The sequence below is a fragment of the Emydura macquarii genome, unplaced genomic scaffold, assembly GCF_026122565.2.
Source record: "Emydura macquarii macquarii isolate MOO-44397 ecotype Brisbane River unplaced genomic scaffold, CSIRO-AGI_Emac_v2 contig_2422, whole genome shotgun sequence".
NCBI lineage: Eukaryota > Metazoa > Chordata > Testudines > Chelidae > Emydura > Emydura macquarii.
Window position 1 is genome coordinate 5,320,273 of NW_027132559.1, and position 24,801 is coordinate 5,345,073.

At 42.2% G+C, this 24,801-nt stretch overlaps 2 protein-coding genes across 4 annotated transcripts in view; both read left to right on the top strand.

Annotated features, from left to right (window-relative positions):
* TOPAZ1 (testis and ovary specific TOPAZ 1) overlaps nucleotides 1-11,057 on the top strand; it is a 94,412-nt gene extending 83,355 nt beyond the window's left edge. The window contains exons 21-22 of the mRNA XM_067561617.1: nucleotides 1,817-2,000; nucleotides 10,769-11,057. Coding sequence (XP_067417718.1) covers nucleotides 1,817-2,000; nucleotides 10,769-10,982 — 398 coding nt within the window. The 3' untranslated portion in view covers nucleotides 10,983-11,057. The remainder of the gene's footprint in view (nucleotides 1-1,816; nucleotides 2,001-10,768) is intronic.
* A 7,155-nt stretch (nucleotides 11,058-18,212) lies between these two features.
* The window catches only part of TCAIM (T cell activation inhibitor, mitochondrial), a 44,837-nt gene continuing 38,248 nt past the window's right edge, over nucleotides 18,213-24,801 (top strand). For 2 of the 3 annotated variants that reach the window (XM_067561831.1, XM_067561833.1), the window contains exons 1-2: nucleotides 18,213-18,554; nucleotides 21,654-21,727. In XM_067561831.1, coding sequence (XP_067417932.1) covers nucleotides 21,699-21,727 — 29 coding nt within the window. In that variant the 5' untranslated portion in view covers nucleotides 18,213-18,554; nucleotides 21,654-21,698. Of the gene's footprint in view, nucleotides 18,555-19,151; nucleotides 19,362-21,653; nucleotides 21,728-24,801 lie in introns of those variants that run through there. The other variant, XM_067561832.1, reaches the window with a different exon arrangement.

Below are 24,801 nucleotides of genomic sequence, written 5' to 3' on the forward strand. Positions count from 1 at the left end.
TCTAAAGTACTGGACAGTCTGAGAGAGAAACTTAAAATAGCCTCAAGGCAGCTCTTAGTAGCAGGCTACAACAACCCCCATGGGGCCATGCTGACACTTGGATCACCAGAGCACAGCAGTACTCCAGCCACAAACCTATGCCAAGGGTAGAGGATGTAGCATGGAGCACACATTCAGTTGGGAATTCCCCTTCACCTGGGGAATCTCTAACCAATCAAATAGAATAGCTTCCTGCCTACTTCATAAAATTGGAGTGGTGCAGATTAAGAACAAGGGCCAGGAGCTAATCCCTGAGACTTCAGAAAATTAAATATAGGTGTTTTGAAACTTTGTCCCAGTACAGAATGTTCATATGTAAAAGCAGAAGTTCACACAGAGCTAAAAGGCGTCAGTCTGACTGAGTATATTATGGAACTATCAGCCTCATCTTTGATGGAGAGAGGAAAATAATCCTGTCTGCTTCGCTGTTGAGCATTATTTATTTGTAAACAAAATCTTCAGTAGAAAATAGTTGAGATTGAAAATGTGAATCAGTGGAGTCTACCTAACACCTTGGAAATATATTTTCATAAAATAATTTTTCTATTTCAGTACAAAATATCAAAAATATGAAACTCTGAAAATGAACAATTGAAGGATGCATCCATTTCACTTCTGCCACATATTCCCTCTTCATTTCTATCTCACAGGAAAATTATGCCTGACCACACAACTTGAACTTTGGCCCCCTATAATTTTCATAAATATATGTGACACTAAAAATAATATATTACAAGGAGTTTGTAACATCCAATTTTCTTATTTTCTGCTCTAACATGTAATACACCTTTATTTTAAAATTACAATTAAATGTTAGTTGGTAAATGTTATGGATAAGGGCCCCCTGGTACTCCATAGCACAATGGGACCAAATTCCAACTGGCAACATCCCCTAAATTGCACTGCACTGTTAAGTTATATTGTCTTTGTGAAATATCCTTCATTCCCAGCTTCCGACACACAGTTATGGCTCAGTTGAAAACACTCATTGATGTAAAATTTGTTGATTATTTTCAGAGATTGTTTTGCAAATGGGCTTTTTTTTGTTATGCCCTCAGGCAGCCCACTGCACTCTTGATTCTTTGCGACTACATTACTGTCTAGTCTCAGAACCACCTTCCCCCAGGGTATGGGGAACTTATATCTGGTTTCAGCAGCTCATCACTCCAGTCTTTAGCTGCTGTGTGGTTCTTCAAGCAGCGAAGTTTACCATGCTGCATTTCTGGCTCTCCCAACTCGCTAGCAGCAACCTAGGCTCTGGCTCTAGCTCTCTGATCTTCCACTTGCCTGCTCCACAAAAAAGTGAGGGAATGTGCACTGTAATCCAATTAAATCCTCCTTGTGGGGAAGTAAGCAAGGAAGAGACAACTTCAAGTTGATCCTTGGAGAGCAGGGAAATAAAATAAAATGCTGTGTATGTGGCGAATTCTGTGACAAATGCTGAATCCATGGTATTTTGGAAGAAAAGCCAAATTAATTCCACAGCCACAATTTATTTATAGGTAAACATATCAGCTGCTGTTAGGGTAAGGATTTTGCACTAAAAATTAGTGTTAGTGGGAAGAAAATGAACTAAACTCCTGTGTGAAATTACTTTCCTCAAAGTTTAATGCCTTGGAAAAGTAAAGACTCAGTGATCATTATTGTAGACAAGAAATTCTATTCAAATGCTTAGATTTTGTTGCTTGTCCACACATCTCAAGCTACACGCACATTCAAAATAGGTAATAGTTCAATATTCACAACCTAACTTTTCCATTTATGCTTCCACTGTCAGATGCTTTATCATTGGGTTGCTACCCACCACTAGAGGGAAATTTATACCGCAAACTACTTCTGATTCCTTCTTACATGTCTGAGATTGAGATGTTGCTGGCCATTGAAATATTTCTAGTTTCGAATGCTAGTAATATTCAGAGTCCGGGTGCCACCAGTCAGACACTTCAGATAGTACTGAAAAGGTTAGTTGGTCAATTTTTAGTACTTTTATTATGTCTGTTTTTCAATGTACGATGATTTCATATCTGAGAGAGAAAAAGTTTGCTTGTGCATTTGATTGGCTGTTGCTTGGTAAAGAAAATTATTTTTTTTAAATTAATATTTTTTTTACTCTGGTAACAGAGAGCAGTAAATATGTACATCAAGAACTTAAACAAACAAACCCAGAAAAATAATTATTCCAGATCCAAGTAGGGAGACCACGTACCCTCTCAACATGTCCAATGTAGTATCTATATGTCACAGAAATGCAGCCTCATGCAACTTGGATCCAGGGTATCACTGACCCTCCTTACTCTTGTGGCTTAGGCTGACTTCCAAAATTGCTTCTGCTAATGATACAGAGTCTCTCTAGACTCTGTTATCAGCCAACGTGATGGCAGGTGGTGCCCCACACCCAACTGATTCACATGAATATGCTACCTAAGCCACTCCTGCACCCACCATAGAGTCAGGTGACAGCCAGTGACTCCCATAGACACCAAGCTCTTCACTACACAGGAATGCACCCTGAGATAATACAATCTCGTGCTGGACAAAGATTTGTCCAACATAAGCTCATTAGTAAATCCACTTTCCCCTCAGTGTGAGGAAGTCATGTATCCGCTTTTGTTTATCTGAGTAAAGATTGCCTAAACACTTTACTCAAAAACACATTGGTTAAGATAAAACATTAAACAAGTTTATTAACCACAGAAAAATAGATTTTAAGTGATTATAAATTGTAAATGCCAAGAGACTAGGAATAGTTACCAAATTAAAAATAAAAAGAACGCAATCTAAATTCTTACAGGATTTGAATCTAGAAATGTCTCACTCTGAGATATGGTACAAGCAGGCTATAGATCTTCAATTCACAGGCTGAGACTGCTTTCACCTCCTGAGACCTCCCTCCCACAATCCAAAATTCTTTGTCTTTCAGCTGCTTTTTTCAGGTGTTGAGCTGTGGGGGACTGAAGCCAAGTGATGATGTCACTCCCCTTCTTTTATAGTCTTTTCCAGCTTGCTGGAACAATCAGTGCCTGTGACCTGGGGGGGGTCATCCTCATTGGTCAGTCAGTATTCTATTATGTACGTGCTTTCTTGGTGAAGTCTCTAGGGATGGGTTTCGAAGAGCGGACTCTCCTTAATGGTCCATTAACATGTCTGACTACTTCATTGTTGTGCCTGGAAGGCTGTTTGTGGGAGTTTTCTGCCTTGCAACATGTTCTAGTAGCATATTCAACAATATTTCATAACTTCACATATAATGGCACATATAATTCACCAGAATATTAATGTTTAGCTCTTTTGTACAGAACATATCATAATTATATGACAGTGGTGAATATAGAGTTTCTGGGGTGTTCTTTCTGACACAGAGTCACACCATGCACCATGAAACTATCAAAAAGAACAGGATTGCGTTATATGTCATTGTATAAAACATTGTCCTATAGTTAAGCATATATGGTCAGAAAACATGGTAACGTTCTTCAAAGAAACATCTTGTTTGTTCTATCATGGAATGTCCCAACCCTCTGTCCTTGGCCTTCTCTGTGTGGAATCTCTCAGTTTCCGTTTTGGACAGCCCTTGTATGCAGATGACACCCTCTCCTCAATTCTTCTGCTTCCTTAGTTAAAACTAAAGTGGTCCCCTGTATGTCTGACTCCAGTGCTGCTCATCTTGTGTGCTCGTGCCAGAGTTTTCCCTAGTGGTACCCACAGTGGTGGCCATGTGTGTATCCTGGTGTTCCTTATGCACCACGCTAAAGGTATAAATGGCAAAGACACCCCGCCCATCCTTCAGTTTCTTTACAGTCATGGTTGTGGTCAGAGCATGCTGTCTGTTCATCCCTTCAGCAAACATGCCATTTTTAGTTAGTTCTTTTTATTAGTGGAACTCATTTTGGGGTACTTGGGCCTCTTTCTTTTGCTTTTTTTCCTTTTCCTGATTGTCCATAGTTAGTAGTGAGTGGATGCCAGGCTCCACTCAGTACAAGAGGAACCTATGCCAAGGTCCCCTGGCTTCAAACCCTGTTCCAGACATCACAAGTGATGCCCATGATCAGTTCTCACTCTCACTGCCTGAAATGTTGGGTGAGGGTCACATCAGGGACAGGTGTCCATTTTGCTAGGGCTTCAAGACAAGAACTAAAAAGAAGAGAGAACAGCACCTCTGGTACATACTCATGGCGACTGCTCTTTGCCCACTCTCAGTACCCTCTCAGTCAACTAGATTGAGTTCCTCCCCATCCGGGAGTGGTCCTCTGGTTTTACCTGGGGATAGAGACAAAGGGAGATCCCATTTGCTGGGACAGTCCTCAAAAAGGCACAAGCACTTGGAGCCTCCTCAGCCTCTGAAGCCAAAGAAGAGGACAACTTCCACATCTACTAAGTCCTCAGTGTTTGACTTCTCATTTGTAGAGGCTAGCCAAAGGTGGAATGTGCCCTTTGGCTTATCGCTTCCCAGTGATGAATCCTAGCAGCAACTTGACCAGGCCAAAGCCATTGACTCCAGATGCCGTGCTGGGACCATCAAGGCCTCTTTCCTTGGTGAAGACGCTGGAGGCATCGCCTCTGCTCACAGTGGGGTAAAGGCCCATTTTGGCACTGACCACCACGGAGACATATGCAGTTGAGAAGGATCCGCTTGAGCCTCTTGGAACTGTTCTCATTGATTATTCAGACAGACAGTGCCGTGCCAAGCTCATCGCACATGGGAGTACACATTGATTTTCATGTTGGGATCTTCTACAGTGTCAGTTGCTTCAGATCCTGTACAACTTCAATCAACCTTGATGCTAGCTCTGAAACCAACAGTAACTGCTTTGCTGCAATGCATGGTACTGATAGCTAGGAAGCCCCTCGGTGTTGCTTCTGTATTGCAGGCCCCTCATAGAGAACTGTCCCAATCTCCCACAGATTCTACATCTCCCACTACATCTCCCACTTCAGGGAACCCAGGGCTTCCTTCAGGGAACATCCATCCGCCCTGTCATAGGCGTCATCCTGACAAGAGCAGATGAAGAGAATAGAGTGCCTGGTCCAGACGCAACTAGTCTCCGGCACCACACCAGCTCCATCATTGGCCCTACTCAGTACCATGAGGGATGCCTCTGGCATCTAGATCATTTTCTCCGCTGCACTACAGAAGTCAGTCCCCAAGAAGAGAAGTCTCCTTGCCCAGTACCAAAAGATCATCCAAAGTTGGTGCCGGGCAACCACCACACTATGGACACATATATCCCTGAGGGAGAACATTTCTGCATGTGGTACCAATAGGCTGTTCAATGTTGGTATCAAGTTTCTGCAGGGTACCAAGGGTCAACACTGCCTATTGCCTGCTACAGACTGGCTTCCAGCATCAATAATACAAGACCAGCCTCAGGAGGATTCCAACTTGCCTCTTCTGAACACCTTGACTTTTTCACTGGCAGAGGCCCTAGCTCTGGACTCACCTTTTCCGATACCAAATGATTTTAAATCCTACCAGGAGCTCCTAAAAAGGATGGTTATATCTCTAGGTTGTGGAGGAAAATGCCCACAAACTCATAGACATTTTATACCCAGCTACATCAGGGAAAGTTGCTCTCCCTATAATTGTAATTATGTGGCCTTTAAAAGCCTTATGCCAAACTCAATCATTCCTCACACTGGTGGAAAAGTGCAGGGAGTGCAAAAACCAAGTTCCTTCACAAAGGTATGAAGTTTTATAAGAACCCCACACTGGGCTCCCAGGCAGTGACAGTAGTAAATGAAAGAAACCACCAACGTAGAACAAAAGCAAATCCCAAAGATAAAAAGAAACACACAGACACACACACACACACAAATTGGACCTTATTGGCAGAAAGATTTATTCAGCTTCAGGGTTACAACTATGCATAGTGAATCATCAAGCCCTTTTAGCCCATATGATTATTCCGATTGGGATGAGTTAGCCAAATTCATCATCAAGCTGCCAGAGGAATGCCAGGGTCAGTTCTAGTGTCTCCTGGTGGAAGGTCATCTGGCTGTAAGGTCCACACTGCAGGCTTCCTTAGGTGCTGCAGATTCAGCTGCAAGAGTCTTGGCAATGGCAGTTACCATGTGCTGCTCATTGTGGCTCCAGTGCTTAGGGCTTCCTGCAAAAGTACAACCATTATTGAAGATCTACCCTTTGAGGGTTGTGTCTTATTTTCCTCAAAGACAGATGAAGCTCTACATATGCTAAAAGATTCAAGGGCATTGCTGAAATTCCTGGGTCTATATACACTAGCCCCAAAAAGAACAGTTTTTTGTTCTGTTTCCACTGAGGGTGCAGTGTTACATGTCTAGACAGGCAGATCAGTACAGGCAGAACCACAAGCATCAAAGGAGGGCAGCACTAGCTATTCGCTCCACTGCTTCTGCCAGGCAACCACATGCCTCAAAGCAGCGTGTATGACTCCTCCATCAAGGACCCCAGATCAGATCTCACCCAGAATCTTCCATCCTTCAGGAACGAATTATCACATTTCCTAAGTGTGTGGCAGTCCATCACTTCAGTCAAGAAGGTGCTAAGCACGATGGAATCACGATATCTTCTGCAGTTCTTGTCACTCCCCCACCTTCCATGTCCCCCCTTCAGGGATCCTTCTCATGTCTGTACTAAAGCAAGAAAGTGCAGACTCTACGTTCTTTAGGAGCCATAGAAGAAATGCCAGCTCAGTACAGGGGTAGGGGTTATATTCCTGCTCAGAGATGACCCCTACCTGCCGATAGTGGGGGGCAGAGAGAAGGGAGCAGCTTCAGCAGATGTTAGTGAGCATGCTCAGTATAAGCCAAGCAGCAACTCTGGAGGGGAGGGGGGGAAATAACCCCACATATCCCTCCCCCACATGTCGCCTCTGCTACCAGTACTTCGATATGGTTTCCTTTACAACTATTATCCCTTTGCTAGATCTGGGAGATTGGTTTGCTGTCCTCAACTTTTGGGGATGCTTATTTCCATGTGGCAATCCATCCTGGCCCCATCAAATTTCTGAAGTTCATAGTAAAAGGAAACTATTTCCATTTCACAGTTCTGTTGTTTGGCCTGTCAGCCACGCTGAATGTTTTCACCAAATGCGTGGTGGTGGTGGTAGCAGCCTATCTCCACCACTGGGGTGTACAAGTGTATCAGTTCCTGGATGGGCTGGGATGGGGTCACTATCGTCAGCATATAGAAGTGTCCATCAAACGCTTCACCTGTTTTCATGCTTAGGCCTGGAAGTGAACAAAGAGAACCCGATCCTTGTACACCTCCAGAGAATAGAATTTATCAAGGCAGTTCCAGCCTCAACCCCCAGCCAGAGCTTTCTGCCTCTTCTGAGGCTTCTAGCTTTGCAAGACCTCTGTGCCTCCTTCAAATACCATCCCTGAACCTTGGTGAGGAATTACCTCAGGCTTCTGAGGCATATAGTGATGTGTACTTATGTGATCTCCCTGTCAGGCTGCATTTCAGATGGTTACAGATATGGCTCAGGTCAACGTAGCACCCTCAAGTACATCACCTGGACACATAAGTATGCATTCCAGACAAGGTACTACTTATCCCTAGATTGGTGGAGGAACCAAGACAGCATTTGCAGGGGAGTCCCTTTTCTCACATCTCTTCCCTCTTATGACTTTGATAATGGACATTTCAGCCATGGAATGGGGAGTATACATGGGAGACCTGCAGGCTCAAGGCTTCTGGTCCACCCAAGAGGTCAGGCTGAAGGTAAACGGTTTAGAATTGCAGGCAAACACTGGAGCCTGGCACCACTTTCTGCCTCAATATAAGGCAGAATTATCCAAATGCTTATCAACAACATCACAGCAATGTTCAACATCAGCATGTTGAGGGTGCTAGATCCAAGAGCCTGTATCAGGAGGCAGTCATGCTCTGGAACTTCTGTATGCAAAATCCCTGACACTCATAGCATCAGACCTACCAGGAGTTCAGAATGGTTTGGCAGACTGACTGAGTAGGTCATTTACCCTGAATCATGAATGGTCTTTCAGCACAACTGGTCAAAGATTAGTAATTCAAATAGGAGGAGACCCTGCAGTGGACTTACTTGTGACTTGTCAGAACAAGAAATGCTCCTTTTTCTGTTAAGGGGGAATGACAGCCACAGGTCCAGCTCAGATACATTTCTCCTTCCCTCCTTCTCTATGCCTACCCTCCAATGCCACTGATTCCCAAGGTCATTTTCAAGGTAAAGAGTGAGGCAAAATGATTCTCAGACCTGTACAAGTAGTCCATCAGGGGACCCTTATCCTTACCTTAAGTCAAGTACCTGATATCCCAGAAGCATGGGCAAGTGTTGCACCTGAACCTTCAGTGGCTACACCTCACAGTCTGGTTCCTAAGTGGCTAAATCCAGAGGAGGCAAACTGTTCAGAAGCAGTCCAGAAAGTCCACAAGGGTACTTATCTTAGTATATGGAAGCATTTCTTTGTCTGGGCACTTAGACATAGAATGTTTCCTACACTATCTATAACTCAAAAGATTTTAGGCTATTTGTTACCCTTATGAGTCAGGTTTGATAGTCAGCTTTAGCAAACTGCACCTGGCTGCACACCCTCATGTCACAAGTAGGATTGAATTATTTAACCCTATGACCACCAGGTCCCGTGAGGCCTAGAAAGATTGTTCCTACCTATCAGGGACACTACTTCACAGTGGGATTTGAACTTAGTATTATCAGCCTTTATGGGGTCCCCCTTTCGAACCATTTGAACCTGCTGATGGTTACCCCTTTCAGCTAAGGTGGCCTTCTTAATAGCCATCATCTCAGCAAGAAAAGTAGGGGAACTGCATGCTCTGGTGATGAATCCTCCGTACGCTGTTTTATATGGAGACAATGTACAGCTTAGGCCAAATCGTGAGTTTCTCTCCAAAGTTATATCTGATTTCCACCTCAACCAACCTATACAGTTACTGGCCTTCATTCCAAAGCCACATGCTCATAAAGATGAACAAAAGCTCCACACTTTGGATGTTTGCCAAGCACTAGCTTTTTATTGGGAAAGAAAAAAGTCTTTGGGGGGTCTGTTCCCGACTGTTTGCCTCCTATTTGGAATGAATGAGGGCATCCTGTACCAGCACAATGATTGTCCAAGTGGATCACCAGCTGTATTGTCCTGTGCTTCAAGGTCATCATGCCTCTGGAAAAGCTCTCTGCACATTCAGCCAGAGCATGCTTAGTCTCTAGGCATTGGTGGGAAATGTCCCTGTTGTGGACATCTGCAGAATAGCAATATTGTCTTCAATTTATACCTCTGCTAGACATTATTCAGTGACTACCGGACTGAGGGAAGATGTGAATGTGGGGAAAACAGTTCTGCAATCTCTCTTCCAATGAGCCTCCCAACCCCACCCCTTTTGGAAGGTGTTTGGGAGTCACCTAGTGTAATTGGTCTTTGAGATGTGTTGCACTTGTCCATTACATGATCCATCCAGCTTCCCCAATGTATCAGAGTCTATCATCTAAAAATCCAGTATGAAGGAACTGAAAGGTGGGCAAGGTGGCTCTGCCATTTGTAACGTTGGCTTAGAATATAAGGAATATCAGAGTGCAGGTGTGGCTACACCTACGGTACTGTTAGAGAAAACTCTTCAGCATCAGTGCATGGGATATGCCCTCACCTAATGCAGTGGACATATGCAACACATCTTAAGAACAACAGTTACAAGAAGATAAGTAATTGTTTTTCAGAATGCTTCCTCATGCCCTCTCCCTGTCAATCGTTGTCCATTAGTCACCAACCATCTGAACCAGATTATTTCAAGGATTCATTCTCCTTCACTGAGGGTCTCTGTGTATTGCCACTTAAGAAATGTATTGCCTCTGGCATTAAGCTAAAGACTTAAACAGTTTTTATATAACTACAATTTTCTATTAAGATTCTGAAATTATTTATATGTATTTGTAGTTTGTTTTTTGCGGTTTGTCATGGATATATAATACAACTCTTGATGAGTTTTAAGTTAGTGAGGGCAGGGTGTTAGCTGAGGACAAAAAAGTGTCAGTCTTTTATCAGCTCATAGGTGGAGCTACCTGAGGCAGAAGGAGAAGGAGCAATCCATTTTCCAGCTTGTTGGAGCCCCCTGAGCAGAAATTCCATTTATAGAAAAGTAGAACAAAAGTCCATCTACTGCTAGTATGGGACATACCAAAGCATTTTAAAAAAAAACTATATTTGGTGGTGGTAAACTTTACAACCCAAACTAGATGGCCAGATACAAGTCTGTACTACTGTAATTCTTCTTGTAGAATTAAATAATAAATAAGACCCCTACTCTGCAATGACTTAAGCATATCCTTTAACTTTATGTACTGTGAATATAGTCCCACTGCAGTCAAAGGTATGCTCAAGTCCTTGCCAGATCAGTGCCTAAGATGCTGTACTGCTCGTTACTAATTCTTCAACTCCAGAGTCAAGTAATTCCTGATGCAGTGTGCTATTGTGGAAACTTGCAACTCATTTGGCACTGAGAAGTTAAATTCCGGAAAGCACCAGGATTTGTGGTGTTTTACTTTTTTTGATAGGTGCTAACTCTTAGTTCATAAACTTCAGAATAATCAGCTATCAGTGTGTAGCAGTTTACAGTATTTGTATTAGGAAATATGAACACAAGGATTTTTTTCACTGTTTTAGTAATCTTAATGTCAATAAATGAAAACTATCATATGAATGACATATCTTAGTATACTGTTTGTGTTCTATGATTTTTTTACTTGTAAAAACTCTCTTGCAGATGTGAAGAACACAAAGTGTGGAGTAAAGACGACTATCGAGCAGCAGGTGAGAGACTGATTCAAGCTGCTCGTATATCTGATCCAAAGCTTTTTCTTAAGCATATGACGATGAATGTTAATATGGAACAGGTTTACAGTTTGGAACATAATTCTGCTCTAAAATGGCTGAAAGAGAATATGAAATGGGCTGGAAAGGTCTGGCTTTTTCAGTAGTCATTAGTTCATAAAGATTTTTTTTGAATAGTTGAAGTAATCATTGTTGAAAATAATAAAAATCAATAGACAGTTCCCAATGTGTTCAGCTTCTGTTATCGATTCATTGTTAAGTTAACACTTGTATTATATAAGGTTTCAAATCTTAACCTGTTTTTGGAAATGTTTCAGAGATAGTAACAAGACCAGAATAATGTTTTGTTGTTGTTGTTGAGGCAAGTATCACTGCATAGATTTCCTCTCTAGAGTCACTTTAGCCTCCAGTGACCGACATCAGAAGTACTCTGAATATGTTTGAATGTTCTCCACAGCTGCCAGTAAACTATTTCTTTCTTCCAACTGAGAAATTAGAAGCATCATACATTTTCGTTTGTTTTAATTATTCATAATATCTAGGTTACTTTTTTTGAAGGAGCCATATTTTTTTTCTATTTTGGGTATTTTTAAACCACCAATCACTATTTATTTGAATTATCCTAATGACTAGGAACACTATAGGCACTGTGCAAACAATTAATAAAACAGTCCCTGTCAAAGAGAGCTCACAGTTTTCTTGTCAGACAGGACACAACAGATGGACAAATCATCTATATAAAGTAGGAGTGAGATGGGAAACTGTAGAACAGAACTCGCAGTTTGCCACTTACCTAACCAATGTCAGACATCCAATAGAAATGACACCTCTCTTTATTATCTGCCTTGTCATTTTTTCTAAGATACAAACTGCCATTTTTCTTAGCTGCCTATTAAGCTTTTGAATTTAAGAAATTAGACCATTCTGTTTGATCCAGTCCATTCAAACATAGCTAGACACACTCATCATTGGAGAAATTCCTATGAGAAAACTTCTGCTTAAATTCCATGGAACACAAATCCCTGAGCATAAAAGTCTTTTATGCCGGACTCCTTTATGGTTTTCGAGAATCTTATGTAACTTGATTCACCACATTATCTTCTTTCCCTTGCAGTCTATTTATAATTGTTTTCCCCCATGCCTGGCCTGGCCATCCCTATATTTCATATGATGAGGACATGCAGAGATTATTTCCTATTCTGATGTTTTCAGTGTAGAAGGCTTCTATTCTTTCATGGACCTACAGCATATATTTTCCCCTCTTGTTAGTTTTTAAGTGCTTCAGCATTATATTCACAAATTTATAAAACCAAAATGTAATCTAGTTCAGCTGCAGAAGTCTTTTTATATACATCTGCTGTAATTAAATGTTTAGTTTATTTCCTACATAAAAAATTAAATTTATCCTGGCCTATCTCTGTATCTAGGCAAAAATCCAGAAAGGTCTGGGAGATACTGAGCAAAGACTGAGGACAGTGGGAATAAAATAGTGTTGGTCATCAAATTTCAGAAGCACTGGGGGATCTATACAAAATAGCTCAACTGTCCCCCTCCTCCCCATCATTGGTTGTTGGTGAAGCTAGTCCCATATGTTTAAAATGCATGGGGATCACTAACAGGCACATTATTGGTAGGACTTTCCAGATTAATGCCTTTTTAGCCCCAAATTCTTTTGAATCAATAACTGGCTTATGAGAGGTGGCTTATTCCAGATACTCTTCTCTTAATTGAGCTGATTGATCCCTTTTAAGTCCCAACCAGTCTCCTTAAGTAAGAAGATGTGTGAGTTTGTGTCACTCTATAGTCATAAATGTTTATTAGGTGGGGCACAGGACATTCCCTCATTTTCCTCCTCTCTGAATGTTTTTGTTAAATTTCTGACTACAAGCTGTTCTTTTGAAAAGGGTTAGATTTTTATGAAGTAGGAGGGGCCAGACCCCAAATTTCTCACCTAGAATAAAGAGAAACATGGTGTGGAGGCTTAACATAAGTTAGTGATCAGGACATGCAAATGTATTAGGACGGACACAGGGATGGATTTAAGTGGCAGTCTGCAATTTTATTTTCTTAATATCTCTCCCCAATATTTTCTGTCCTCCTTCCCCCAACTCTCATGTGCCAGGCATTTAAGAGGGGGTTACAGGGCTCCCACTGTATAACCGCAGCCTACTCTGAGGATTCAACTCACTCCTGTATCCTCTCACCCTCCTGCAACCAAGCAAGAGGTGACAGGGTAACAAAGGGGGATCTCAGTCTGTGAAGACTTCAAGTTTCTCAGTCTTCCATAGGCATGAGGTCCACCAATGAAATTCCAGGTATCCTACCCCTGAGCACTGGTCCACACCAGGGGCATCAGTAATTAGCTTGGTTGCACCTCCCTCTCCTCCCCCAATTGGTATCTATTACCTGCCTGCTCCAGTCTGTAATGTCCCAAGTCAAATGTTGGTTCCTGCATCTGACCAGTGCACTTTATCATGCCTGAAAAACTCATGCCAATTGAACTGGATGCCCTTATATATGATCAAGGAGCCGCTAGCATCCAAAAAGATTGATAACTGCCTGGTTCACATTCTTCCCTGTTCTTTCCACACAGGCTGGCTCAGTGGCTCCCTGCAAAAATTACCTCATAAGCATTTCTGACCAAATCAATCTTACATTTGGCCATCATTGTGTAATCAATCCCATGTCCCTCTGAATCCTCTCTCTCAAATTGATTCCATTGTAGGCTCCAAGATCATTTTCACTGAGTTGAATAACCAGGATATGTGGTTGTATTTCACCTGTCAAAACGAGTGCAGAAGAGGCATGAGCTGATCCTACATGCCTTTTCTGCCAAACTACTGAATGCAGACAGCCTCAGCTCTGAAGCTTAGCTGTGATCATCTTGCTAACCTGGCCAGCTGCCTGTGGGCACAGTGCACTACAGAGTGTTGCAATTCCAGAGAGCCAACCTTGTTTGGGATGTCTTCTGAAATCACAGAGGGCCCCAGCAAGACTCCCATAGAGACAAACAAGGCTTGTAACAGTTTGATTTCAATCACCCTATTGCCTGGACTCTGGGAATCAGAATTCTCTGATGCTGTGAATGTCACTGCACTAATCCTGAAGGAAAGCGTACCAAGATAAAGAACTAAGTAGACCAATAATGCCTTCTCCATTACAGCAGCAAACATACCTGGTCAGGTAGCTGCCATACCCATGTGCAAATAGTGGGCCTGCTCACCATTCCATACGGCTAGAAAGACTTTGACTGCTTGTATAGGACACAGATTGTCATCCACATGTTCTCTTAGCAACACCAAGGCTGCTTTTCCTGTTTGGTCCATTTTCAAATGCCTCCAGGGCAAACAGAATGCTCTATGTGTAAACCTTGCATCAGTTATTTCTAATGCATGTGTGGACCTGTTCCCTGCTGCCTGTGACACCTGCTCACTAACCCTAAATGCCAAAACAAATGCGTTTTTAAATAGAACTGCCACCATCCCACCTCTGCATATGTAGATGGTTTTGGGATGCTTGTTGTCTTCCCTGCATCTCTTATCTCTGCTTCTTTACTAAGAATCCTCTCCATGGGATAGGGAATCCTGCTAGTTCTGCACCAAAAGAACAGACTAGCTAGGCGACCCAAAAGAGTGGATGAAGCTAATCCACAGTGCACCAGAGACACCTTATATCTCTAAGATGCTTGGGGATGAGCCAAAATTGCTGGACGCCTTCCCTTTCTCTAAATTCCCTGAACTCAGGATGTAAACCCTCAGTTTCCTGAAATGGGTTCTTTTTCTGCTTAAAATTTCAAACTTTCAGTGAAAACTTTCCATTTGGAAATGCTGCCAAATGCTGGGAGTTGTAGTTTGGGTGCCCCAGACTCCATTCTCCTCTATGGGCTGGTCTCTCTGGTTGAACTATAATTCTTATGATGCACTATAGTCTCCCTTCTTACTGAGCAGTTGCAGAGTAGAATGGAGACATGAAGTAGCTAAACTACAATCCCCGTGAGGCACTGCAGCAATATTCCTAAGAAAATTTTGTGTGTTTTTAGCCAAATACTGGGAATTTTTGCGGTATTCAATTTTTTGACAAACTCAAAATTATCTACTGAAAGGAGACATTTTTCACTTAATCAAAAACCTAATTTTCTGTCAAAAACCAATTTCAGTGGAAAATGTTTGATTTCCATTAGCTTTAACTTTAGTAGAAGAGTTGACGTCACATGCTGCTGACTGCATCACACAAACATGCGTAATTACACAACCAATTTGCTTATATGACTTATCAGTCACTGATGGCGTTTATTAAGGGGCAAAAACACCTCCGTGCATGTAGGAATGTTTATGCAGACCATAGGGTCAATGGTTGGATGCTGACAATATAAAGCTTCACTGAAATATGGATGGGTCCTGTAACTTATCAGCCCTATTTCTAATTTCTAGCAATGGGGAAGAAGTGGATCCTGGAAACTCCACAGATTCTTAGACTCTGGAAGGAACCCCATGCTTCTCTCCCACTTCCTCAATATATCACACTATTGGTATACAATTTTTACCAAGGCAGACATTTTTACTTTGGGGTTGTGAATGTTACCTGGGTCTGATTCTGATTGCCATGTACCATCTGACAACAAAATATAAATACTGTAGATGATTTTATTACTTGTATGATTGCATTTCAGGATATAATAGTTGCTTTTCCCCCCTCAAATGACTAAGCTACTGGTGATACTGGTTTCACTCTTTTTGATATTCTTTTTATATCAAAAGGGAGGGAATTTGAAATATGCATGGCTAGTTTGGATTGATTACTCCTTTCATTTCCCATATTCCTCTTTAAGGGTTGTGATTTCTCATTTTAGAAATTTCACTTCCTTGTCCTAGATGCATTTAGCATGAGAAATTCTAGATAACTGATATAAACTCAGATTTTCTACTGTCTTGACTCTGGTGTAGTCATACACTTCTGTAACATTCTGATTTACAAGATGGAAAGCAGTTATATAGGTAAGAGGAAGTTTGGAAAGATTAGTTTATTGGTAAATGTCTATAAATGATCTCACCACACCCACAAACTGATGAAAAAATATTTCCATCAAAAACTGAAATGTACAGATTGACGAGAAGTAAGAAAAATGCTGCTTGTGAAATTAATAGAGTGATTTAAAGATATTTACTTCTTATAGTTTGTGTGATAACAATGTGTTGTCAAAGATACAAAGTTTTAACTTTTAATCCCAACATCTGTAATTAAATATTTTCTAATGTCCCATAATTTCCCACAAATGTGAAAATTTAAATTGGTAAGTCTAAAAAATTGCTTTAAAACAATATTATCCATCAAAATTATTTTTAAAAAATCAAAATTCTGCCAAGCCTGGGGAATAGCCATGGACTTTATATATTGCCTATTACTATTGAATTTAACTATATTTTTATCCTTCATCTTGAATCCCAAACACTGTTGTCATTGGAGATGCAAAGTGCTTAATAATCTCTGTATTAAAATTAAGAGAAATTCTATTGAATCACCAACTTTCCAGAAAAAGGACTGTATTAGCATCTAGCCACCAGCTTGGGGCCCATACTTCCCTGTGCTTGTTTTAAAAAAATGCAATTTCCATTTGCTTATCTTTCTAGCTCCAGAATAAATTAATATCAAAATTCCTTGGTAGCATTCACCAGGAGTGAACCAATCCACTAGAATTCTTTGAGGGAGTCAACAAGCATGTGGACAAGGGTGATCCAGGGGATATAGTATACTTAAAGATTTTCAGAAAGCCTTTGGCAAGTTCCTCCACCAAAGGCTTTTAAGCAAAGTAATTTGTCACGGGATAAGAGAGAAGGTCCTCTCCTGGATCGGTAACTGATTAAAAGGGTAGAAATAAATGGTCAGTTTTCAAAATGGAGAGGTGTAAATAGTGGTGTCCCTTAGAGGTCTGTACTGGGACCAGTACTATTCAATATATTCAAAAATTATCTGGAAAAGGGGTAAACAGTGAAGTGGCAAAATTTGCAGATGCTACAAAACAGATGATACAAAGGGATCTCACAAAACTGGGTGACTGGGCAACAAAATGGCAGATGAAATTCAGTGTTGATAAATGCAAAGTAATGCACATTAGAAAACATAATCCTAACTATACATATAAAATGATGGAGTCTAAATTAGCTGTTACCACTCTAGAAAGAGATTTTGGAGTTATTGTGGATAGTTCTCTGAAAACATCCACTCAGTGTGCAGTGGCAGTCAAAAAAGGTAACAGAATGTTGGGAATCATTAGGAAAGGAATAGATAGGACAGAAAATCTTATTGCCTCTTTATAAATCCATGGTACACCCCATCTTGAATATTGTGTGCAGATCTGGTCGCTCTATCTCAAGAAAGATATATTGGAAATGGAAAAGGGCAACACAAATGATTAGAGGTATGTAAAAGCTTCCATTGGAGGAGAGATTAATATAATTGGGACTTTTCAGCTGGGAAAAGGGATGATTAAGGGGGGGATATGAGAGAGATCTATAAAATCATGACTGGCGCAAAGAAAGTAAATGAGGAAGTGTTATTTACTCCTAACACAACTGGGGTCAGCAAATGACAAAATAGGTTTAAAATGAACAAGCGGAAGTATTTCTTCACACAACGAACAGTCAACCTGTGGAACTCCTTGCCAGAGGATGTTGTGAAGGCCAAGACCATCGCAGGGCTCAAAAAAGAACTAGAAAAGCTCCTGGAGGCTAGGTCCCTCACTGGATATCAGCCAGGGACTGAATGACAATTGGGAGCACTCCATGATTGTCTGTGCTGTTTATTCCCTCTGAAGCACCTGGTATTGGCCCCTGTCAGAAGAGAGAGTACTGGGCTGTCCCAGTAAGGCCGTTTTTATGAATGAAATTTTACTTCCAGCTATGCTAGAGAAATAGCAGAGTGGGGCTCCTCTCAGCAGCCAGGCCAACTCCTCCTCACAGGCAGCCGCTGGGAGGGTGAGGAGACGTTGTCAGGCCTTCACTCCTGACAGCTCAGAGAAGAAGTTGCGCTGCTGAGTACTAAGGAGCCGCCGCAGACGAGCAGCGCTGCTCAGGCACGTGCGCCTTGCTGGAGCGAGAGAGGCTTGAGGGACCCGCGAAACTTCCGCGCGGCTGATCCGATCGCCCGTCCCGCGCTGGAGTGGGGAGGGCGGGGGCGTAGCGAGCCTGCGGGGGGGTGGGTGGAGGGCCCAGCCTTGCGCAGGGGGGGAGGCAGACAGGGTGAGCCTATTCATGAGCGGCCGTGGGGAAGCGGGGGGAGGGGGGGTCTGGCTCCGCCCCGCAGCACCGGGGTCGTTCTGCCTTTGAGAAACGTCAACTCGGACTACAACAGCCTGAGCGCTGGGGAACGGCTTCTGCGCGTGCGCGGCTGCTGTGACGGTTGGGGGGGAGGGTGCGCGCGGGGGCGCCCTCTCTGAACGTTCGCGGCCGGCAGGAACGGCCGAGGATGGACGCGAGGGGACCGGACAGCGCCTGAAGAAGACCTGTCACGGGCGGCGCGAGCCGGCGTGTGGGCGGAGGAGGAGGAACCTGCTCGGGAGCTGAGGCGGTGACGGCGGCGACCCCGCCCCTCAGGCTGCCCCGCCTCCCTGTCGGAGGGACAGAGCGAGGCTGGTGTTAGTGCGTCAGCTCCCTCCTCCTGTGCTCTGCGATGGGGACCGAGCCGCAGCAGGCGGGGGGAGGGGCCGTTGGTCTGTCTCTGCGGTAAGGGCTGGCCTGGCCTGGCAGGGCAGGTGCTTCTGGGCCTGCCTGTCTCGGGGAAGCGCTGGGGCCTCGGCTGCCGCGCCCACGCCGCTCTCCCCGGGGACCCACGGAGCCCGTCGAGGCCTGGAGCTGGCGGTTGAACCCGCTAACGGGCGGGACAGTGATTGGTTTCCACGTGACGCGTTTAAAACTTCCCGCGGGAGCCCGCTGCCGCTCTGCCGGGCCCGCGCCCTCCCAGGGAGCGAGGCCGCGGCTGGCCGGGGAAGGGGGAGCTTTCCCGTCACACGGTGGACGTGACCCTGCCGCTTGGCGGGAACCCTTTTTGTATCCGCCTTCTAACGCCAGTGTTGTTGCGCGGGGACCAGCTGAGTGGTGCTGCACCGCCCCCCTGAGAGGCTGGGTTTTAAACACAACCCCATGGAAACGCGCAGTCAGCCACAGGGGCAGGGCTGCTGTGCTGTGTCTGAGCCCTCTGGGCAGGGTCTGGATTCAGGTTAATCTCTTCTGAGCTGCAACACTTGTGTTTAATTTAGGGGGTTAGGTTTAGTGGTGGCGGTCTGACAAATACAGGAGGTCAGGATGGTCACCTCTGGACTTGGATGGCCAAGACAGGACTGGAAAGCACTTGGCCCTGCTTTGTGTTTTGTAAACCGCCTCTGTATTACACGCTGCCAGTCAGTCAGTGTGCATGCTGACACCCTGCTCATCTGGAGGCCAGTCTAAAATGCCTCCCTTCCTGTCACATAAGAGGCTTTGATTTGGAGCTACAGTTTCATGACTGCATCTGTCACACACATAGCCCAACAGGTGACTGCCTGAGACAGCAAAATGTTTAGTCACTTGTTAATGGTGTGGATTTCAACATGGTATATTTTAAATTTTCCTGTAGGCAAATCAGTCCTGATTCATTCTCTCTTGCATAGAGCTAAAGATTCACATTATAGATTTTAATTTTAAGGCCATTTTTGCAGTCTGGAGATAGAATTTGCTTGATGCTTCTTCATGAGATATTTTAAAAACTTAAGTCTGTGAAATTTTGTATTTACCTTGCACTGGATCTGACAACTCTGGTCTGAAGTGGCAAAAAGCCACAGAACTAGCTTTAGTACAGTACTCTAACCTACGAAAATGTAGCTAAAATGTTTAAATGAATGTTTGTTTAGTTCATTCAGTCAGTATATACTGTTGTTGTCGTAACCATGCTGTAGTCTGGCCATTAAGGAAGTAGGTAGCTGCTTCAGGGGGAGACTAGAATCCAAAATAGTGGTGTGGTTTGGTGAAAGATGTTTGTAAACAGTGCATTGGAGTTTTTTTAATTGTTTTAGAAAAGTAACCAAATTATTGACTTAACTGGTTAAGCATAAGAGATTTTGTGCTGCACGAGAAAAGTGAATATTTCCTTTGTACTTAAACTCCTTCAGTTTTTGCCTGTTCATAACATCTGCCATTCTTACTAACATTAGTATACCTGGAATAATCAGCAGTTTAGTTCAGCATACTGCTCACAGCAATCAACTGTTCAGTTAACTGTGCGGAATTTGGCTACTTATACATACACTATGCTACTTCCCTTGAGTGGAGACTGCCTATTATGCTGAACACTTGGTGCCTTTCCAAGTGGCAAAAAGAGCCTACATACATATTAGCAAATATCCTTACACCTGACATAAGGACATGTTTGACCCTAGTTCTATGGAGAATTCCTAAAGTATTAAATAAAATAATCAAGGCTGTTCTTAAAACTATATGATGAATGCTCTATTAAAAACATAATTTGCTTCAAGCTGCCTTTGGTATCTCTTGATTGGGCACGCTAAAAATTTAAAAAGACATTAAATTTTAAAGACTTGGATTTGTTTTTTAAAATTCAATAACTTTATTTGCATGTAACTCTCCCTTCATGTTAAGATTGAGAACTAAGGCTCATTAGGAAAAGGAAACCAAATATATTCACTTTGAGTTCTGAAATGATAAGGCACAAAATACTTTATTCCCAAAGACTTTGGTATTATAAGTGGAGTATAAATCTAATTTGTTTGAGGAAATAGTTGTTTTGCTCAGATGCAACTGTTTTTTAATGAAGGTACAGATGAAATAATTCTTTGTGTGTATTCAGTTGATCAGTTTAATAACATAATTAATACTGTAGACAACACCAGCTGTTTGCTTCAAAAGAAGATGCAAGAAAACTGCAGCAGGCAGTTATGAGAGAATCTGCCTCCAGGAATACTCCCTCCTAATACCCAGTAATTAGAGGTTGTCTTAAGCCCTTCCAAAACTCTTTGGTGACTTTCAGTTGGTTGGTTTATTTAGTATTTACTCCTGTAATTCTAGATTTTTCTTGTTGTCTATACAAAATTGCTAATATCTTTTTGAATTCTGCTAGGCTTTTGGCCTCAATGATACCTTATGTCAATGAATTCCACATCTAATTATACATTGTATGAAAAAGTATTACCTTTTATTGGTTTTGTATCTGCCACCTGTTTTTAAAGAGACACAACCAACTTGAAAATGATGTTTGTTTTGACAATTTTAAACCTACTGGAGTTAAACGTAACACCTAAGATAACTGGAAGAAGTTTGGGTGAAAAACTGTTTTGTTCTAGTTTTTGTTCATTTGGGTTTTCTTTGTTTTATTTTGTGGATTTGACAGCAGCTTCACCGTTTTCCCCTGTGTAGACAATCAATTTCTCCAGTGCTGAAAAGACAGTTGCAAACATCAACAGGGAAACTGAAAAACATTTTAAGTATTTCAAAGGAATTTTTTAAAAAGCCCAACTCATAAACTGGAGTATCTTTAAAGGATTCTGTTTAAGATTTTCAAATAAATAGATGGATTTGAACTGAGACACTATGTCAATACAGAGTACACATTTTATCAAATAATTTACTAAAGGATACTTTTTTCTTGTAGCTTAAAAAAATCTAAAAGCATCCTTATGTAAAACTAAATCTTGTGTTGTGGATTTTCTTAATTATTCATTACCATTGTTACTTAATCTTAAATTGTAAAACACAATTATTAGAGAATTGAAAGAAGAAAATATATATGGACACAGTCATTAAATATACTTTCCTTTTGTATTCTTCTTTCAGTGATCTAGCAGATGCCTGAAAGTTGACTTGAGCATAAGCAGTGAGATGTTTTGCCATTTGGGGGCTGTGAGGAGGTAAGACTGATTGATTGCCAAATTAATCCATCCTTTAATTTGTATTTTAAAATTGCACAAATTTGTGTAAAGCTGACTGGAAGTTGTGTTCAATACTTTTTTCAGTTGTTCTCTGAATCAGTCATTTGTTGTCCCTGTGCCGTTTGACATTTTTATCACAATAGCTGCAACAAACTTTGTCATGCAATGGAGGGTGAGTGGTTAGACACAGGCTAAACAAAACAAAGGTTTGAATATGGCTTTATTGTGGGAAAGAAAGTGATATGACAAAGCTAAAATTAAATATCCAAAATATAACTGAATTCTTGTGCTATTAAAGTTCAGTATCTGTAGATCCGGTCGTCCCATCTCAAAAAAAAAAATGTATTGGAATTTTAAAAGGTACAGAAAAGGGCAAAAAAATGATTAGGGGTATAGAAAAGATTTCATATGAGAAGAGATTAATAAAACTGGGACTTTCCAGCTTGGAAAAGAGATGAATAAGACGGGATATGTTAGTCTATAAAATCATGACTGGTGTGGAGAAAGTAAATAAGTGTTATTTACTCCTTCTCATAACACAAGAATTAGGGGTCACCAAATGAAATTAATAGGCAGCAGTTTAAAACAAACAAAAGTCTATTTCTTCACACAGCACACAGTCAATCTGTGGAACTCTTTGCCAGAGGATGTTGTGAAGGCCAAAACTACAACCGGGTTCAAAAAAGAACCAGATAAGTTCCTGGACGATAGGATAGATTCATCAATGACTATTAGCCAGGATGGGCAGGGATGCAAAACCATGCTCTGAAGTATCCTTAGCCTCTGTTTGCCAGAAAGTGGGAATGGGCAATGGAATGGATCATTTGATGATTACCTGTTCTGTTCATTCCCCCTGGCACCTAGCATTGGCCACGGAAGACAGGATACTGGGCTGGATGGACCATTGGTTTGACCCAGTGTGTCCATACTTATGTTCTTAAGCATTACAGATAAAGTGATCAGTAAGAGTAAACTAAACTACTTTTAACAAAGATCTTCAATGTGAAAGCTATGAGAAAAAGTTAATAGATTTCTTTACACCAATCTTCAATAGGTTATTATTTCATCAATAATTCTGTCCTGCAATCCTAGTGCATAACATCTTGTAGCAGAGATTGTGTTTGATAATATCTTTCACAATAGTGAGACTGCCCCTTGAGTGGGTGATAGCGATTCACGTTCAAAAGCAATGTCATTGTCTTTTTTATCCTCCTTGATCTGAATGCGGTTTTGGGGGAAATTGATCACACTTTGAGCAAGGAGCCACAGACCCGGCCTTTGCATTTTTTCTCTAAATTGATTTTAATTTCTTAATTTGGTCCCATAGCTATGGGATGCCTCAGAGGTCTATCTTTCACCTTTTCTGTGTATATTCTTCATTCTGTTACACAGGTTAGTTATGATCTGTGAGTGTTCCTCCTTTGCATAAGTTCAAAATAGATTTTTTGCTAGGATCCTGAGCCTGTCTTCTACCATGGTAATGTTACTTAGTTTTATTTGTTTTGTTTCCCATCTATCTCTATTTAGTCATTTTTCTCATTAAGATCTTGGACAAACGTGATTTTTATGTCTCAAGGCATGCATTCCATTAAAAGAAGTTCTGAGGAAAAACTTGCATGTTAGCCAGAGGTGATATTTTTAAAGATGGGAGCAGATAAGGTACAGGGTGCCTAGGCCCCTTTCCAAGCAATTATGAAAGGGTAGGGGGCTGGCATTCTTGTATGGGTGTTTTCCGTGGATCTTTTTGTAAAGCACTATATTTTGTATGAGCTTCTAGCTAGTTGGTGTCTGATTAAATGTAAAGTACTTAGGAGTGTCTGGAAAGGAAAATCTTTCTCTTACTGCCTTGGAGCTTCCTGGTTACTGCAAAGATGTGTATGGGAGTGAATAACTTTTTTTCTACTGTCCCTTCCTGAATAGCAGTGCTGAAGCTGACCAATCTTGGTAATTTCACTCGGTTTCTTGGCAAAACTAGGACTAGCAGAAGAGGTGATGGAGTTGTCTATCTGCCAATGCAAGATAGTGTAGCTTTGGTTTACATTTGGTTCACATTTCAAAGGTTATTTTCATAACTATGAGGGCTCCTCTCCTTTGCCAGGGAAAGTTTTGTGCTTGTCATGGTCAGATGGATTTTTCAAGCCCTGCAAAATCATTTGAGTCTTAAACATTCACGTACTCTTTTTTTATCAGCCTCACCACTTGTCCTATTGTTAATTAAAGGGTTAGGCCTTGTCTACACTAGAAAAAGAAGTTGACCTAACATAGGTTAACTTACAGTCATCACAGTAATTACTGTGGAGGCTAACATCCAAACTACCTTCCTTTGATCTATGGAGTGCGTCCTCACCAACAGCACTTCCACTGACCTAAGAGGGGCAGTGTGGGGAGCTGAGAGCCTGTCTCTCAGCTCCCTGCCTGGAGCCCCATAGGCTTCCAGGCTCCTGGTGGGCTGCTCCCCGCATCCACTCCCCATTCCCCACCGAGAATCAGCTCTGGGCTTCTCCCCGCTCCATTTCCCACTGGAAGCCGGTTTCCCCTTCCTCATTCCTCATTCCCATCTAGGGAGTGGGCTCCAGCTGGCTCCTTTCTCCCACACACCCTGCTGGGAGCCAGGGCAGCCTTGTTAATTTCATGGCTGAGTCATGAGATTGACCAGGCTGCCTGGCTCTAGGCTGGGAGCTGGTAGAGAAGAGCCTGGGCTTCTTGCCCCAGATGGAGACCAACTGCTCAGCTCTTGCTGGAGCAGTGAAATTGACCAGAATGACAGCCCCTCAGCCAATGTAAGGGATGCAGTGTCGACATAAGCTCTATACCTCTCATTGGCATAGCAGGGGAGTTACATTGGTGGGAGGAACATTTCAATCTGTATACCTCCATTGTTTTATCAACAAAACTCTCTAGTGTAGACCAGCCCCTAGAGATCATAGAAGATTAGGGTTGGAAAGGGACCTCAGGAGGCCCCTAGTCTAGTCCAACCCCCTGCTCAAAGCAGGACCAACCCCAGCTCCAACTGACAAACAAGAAGATCTGGAGCCTTATCTCAACCTGAGAAC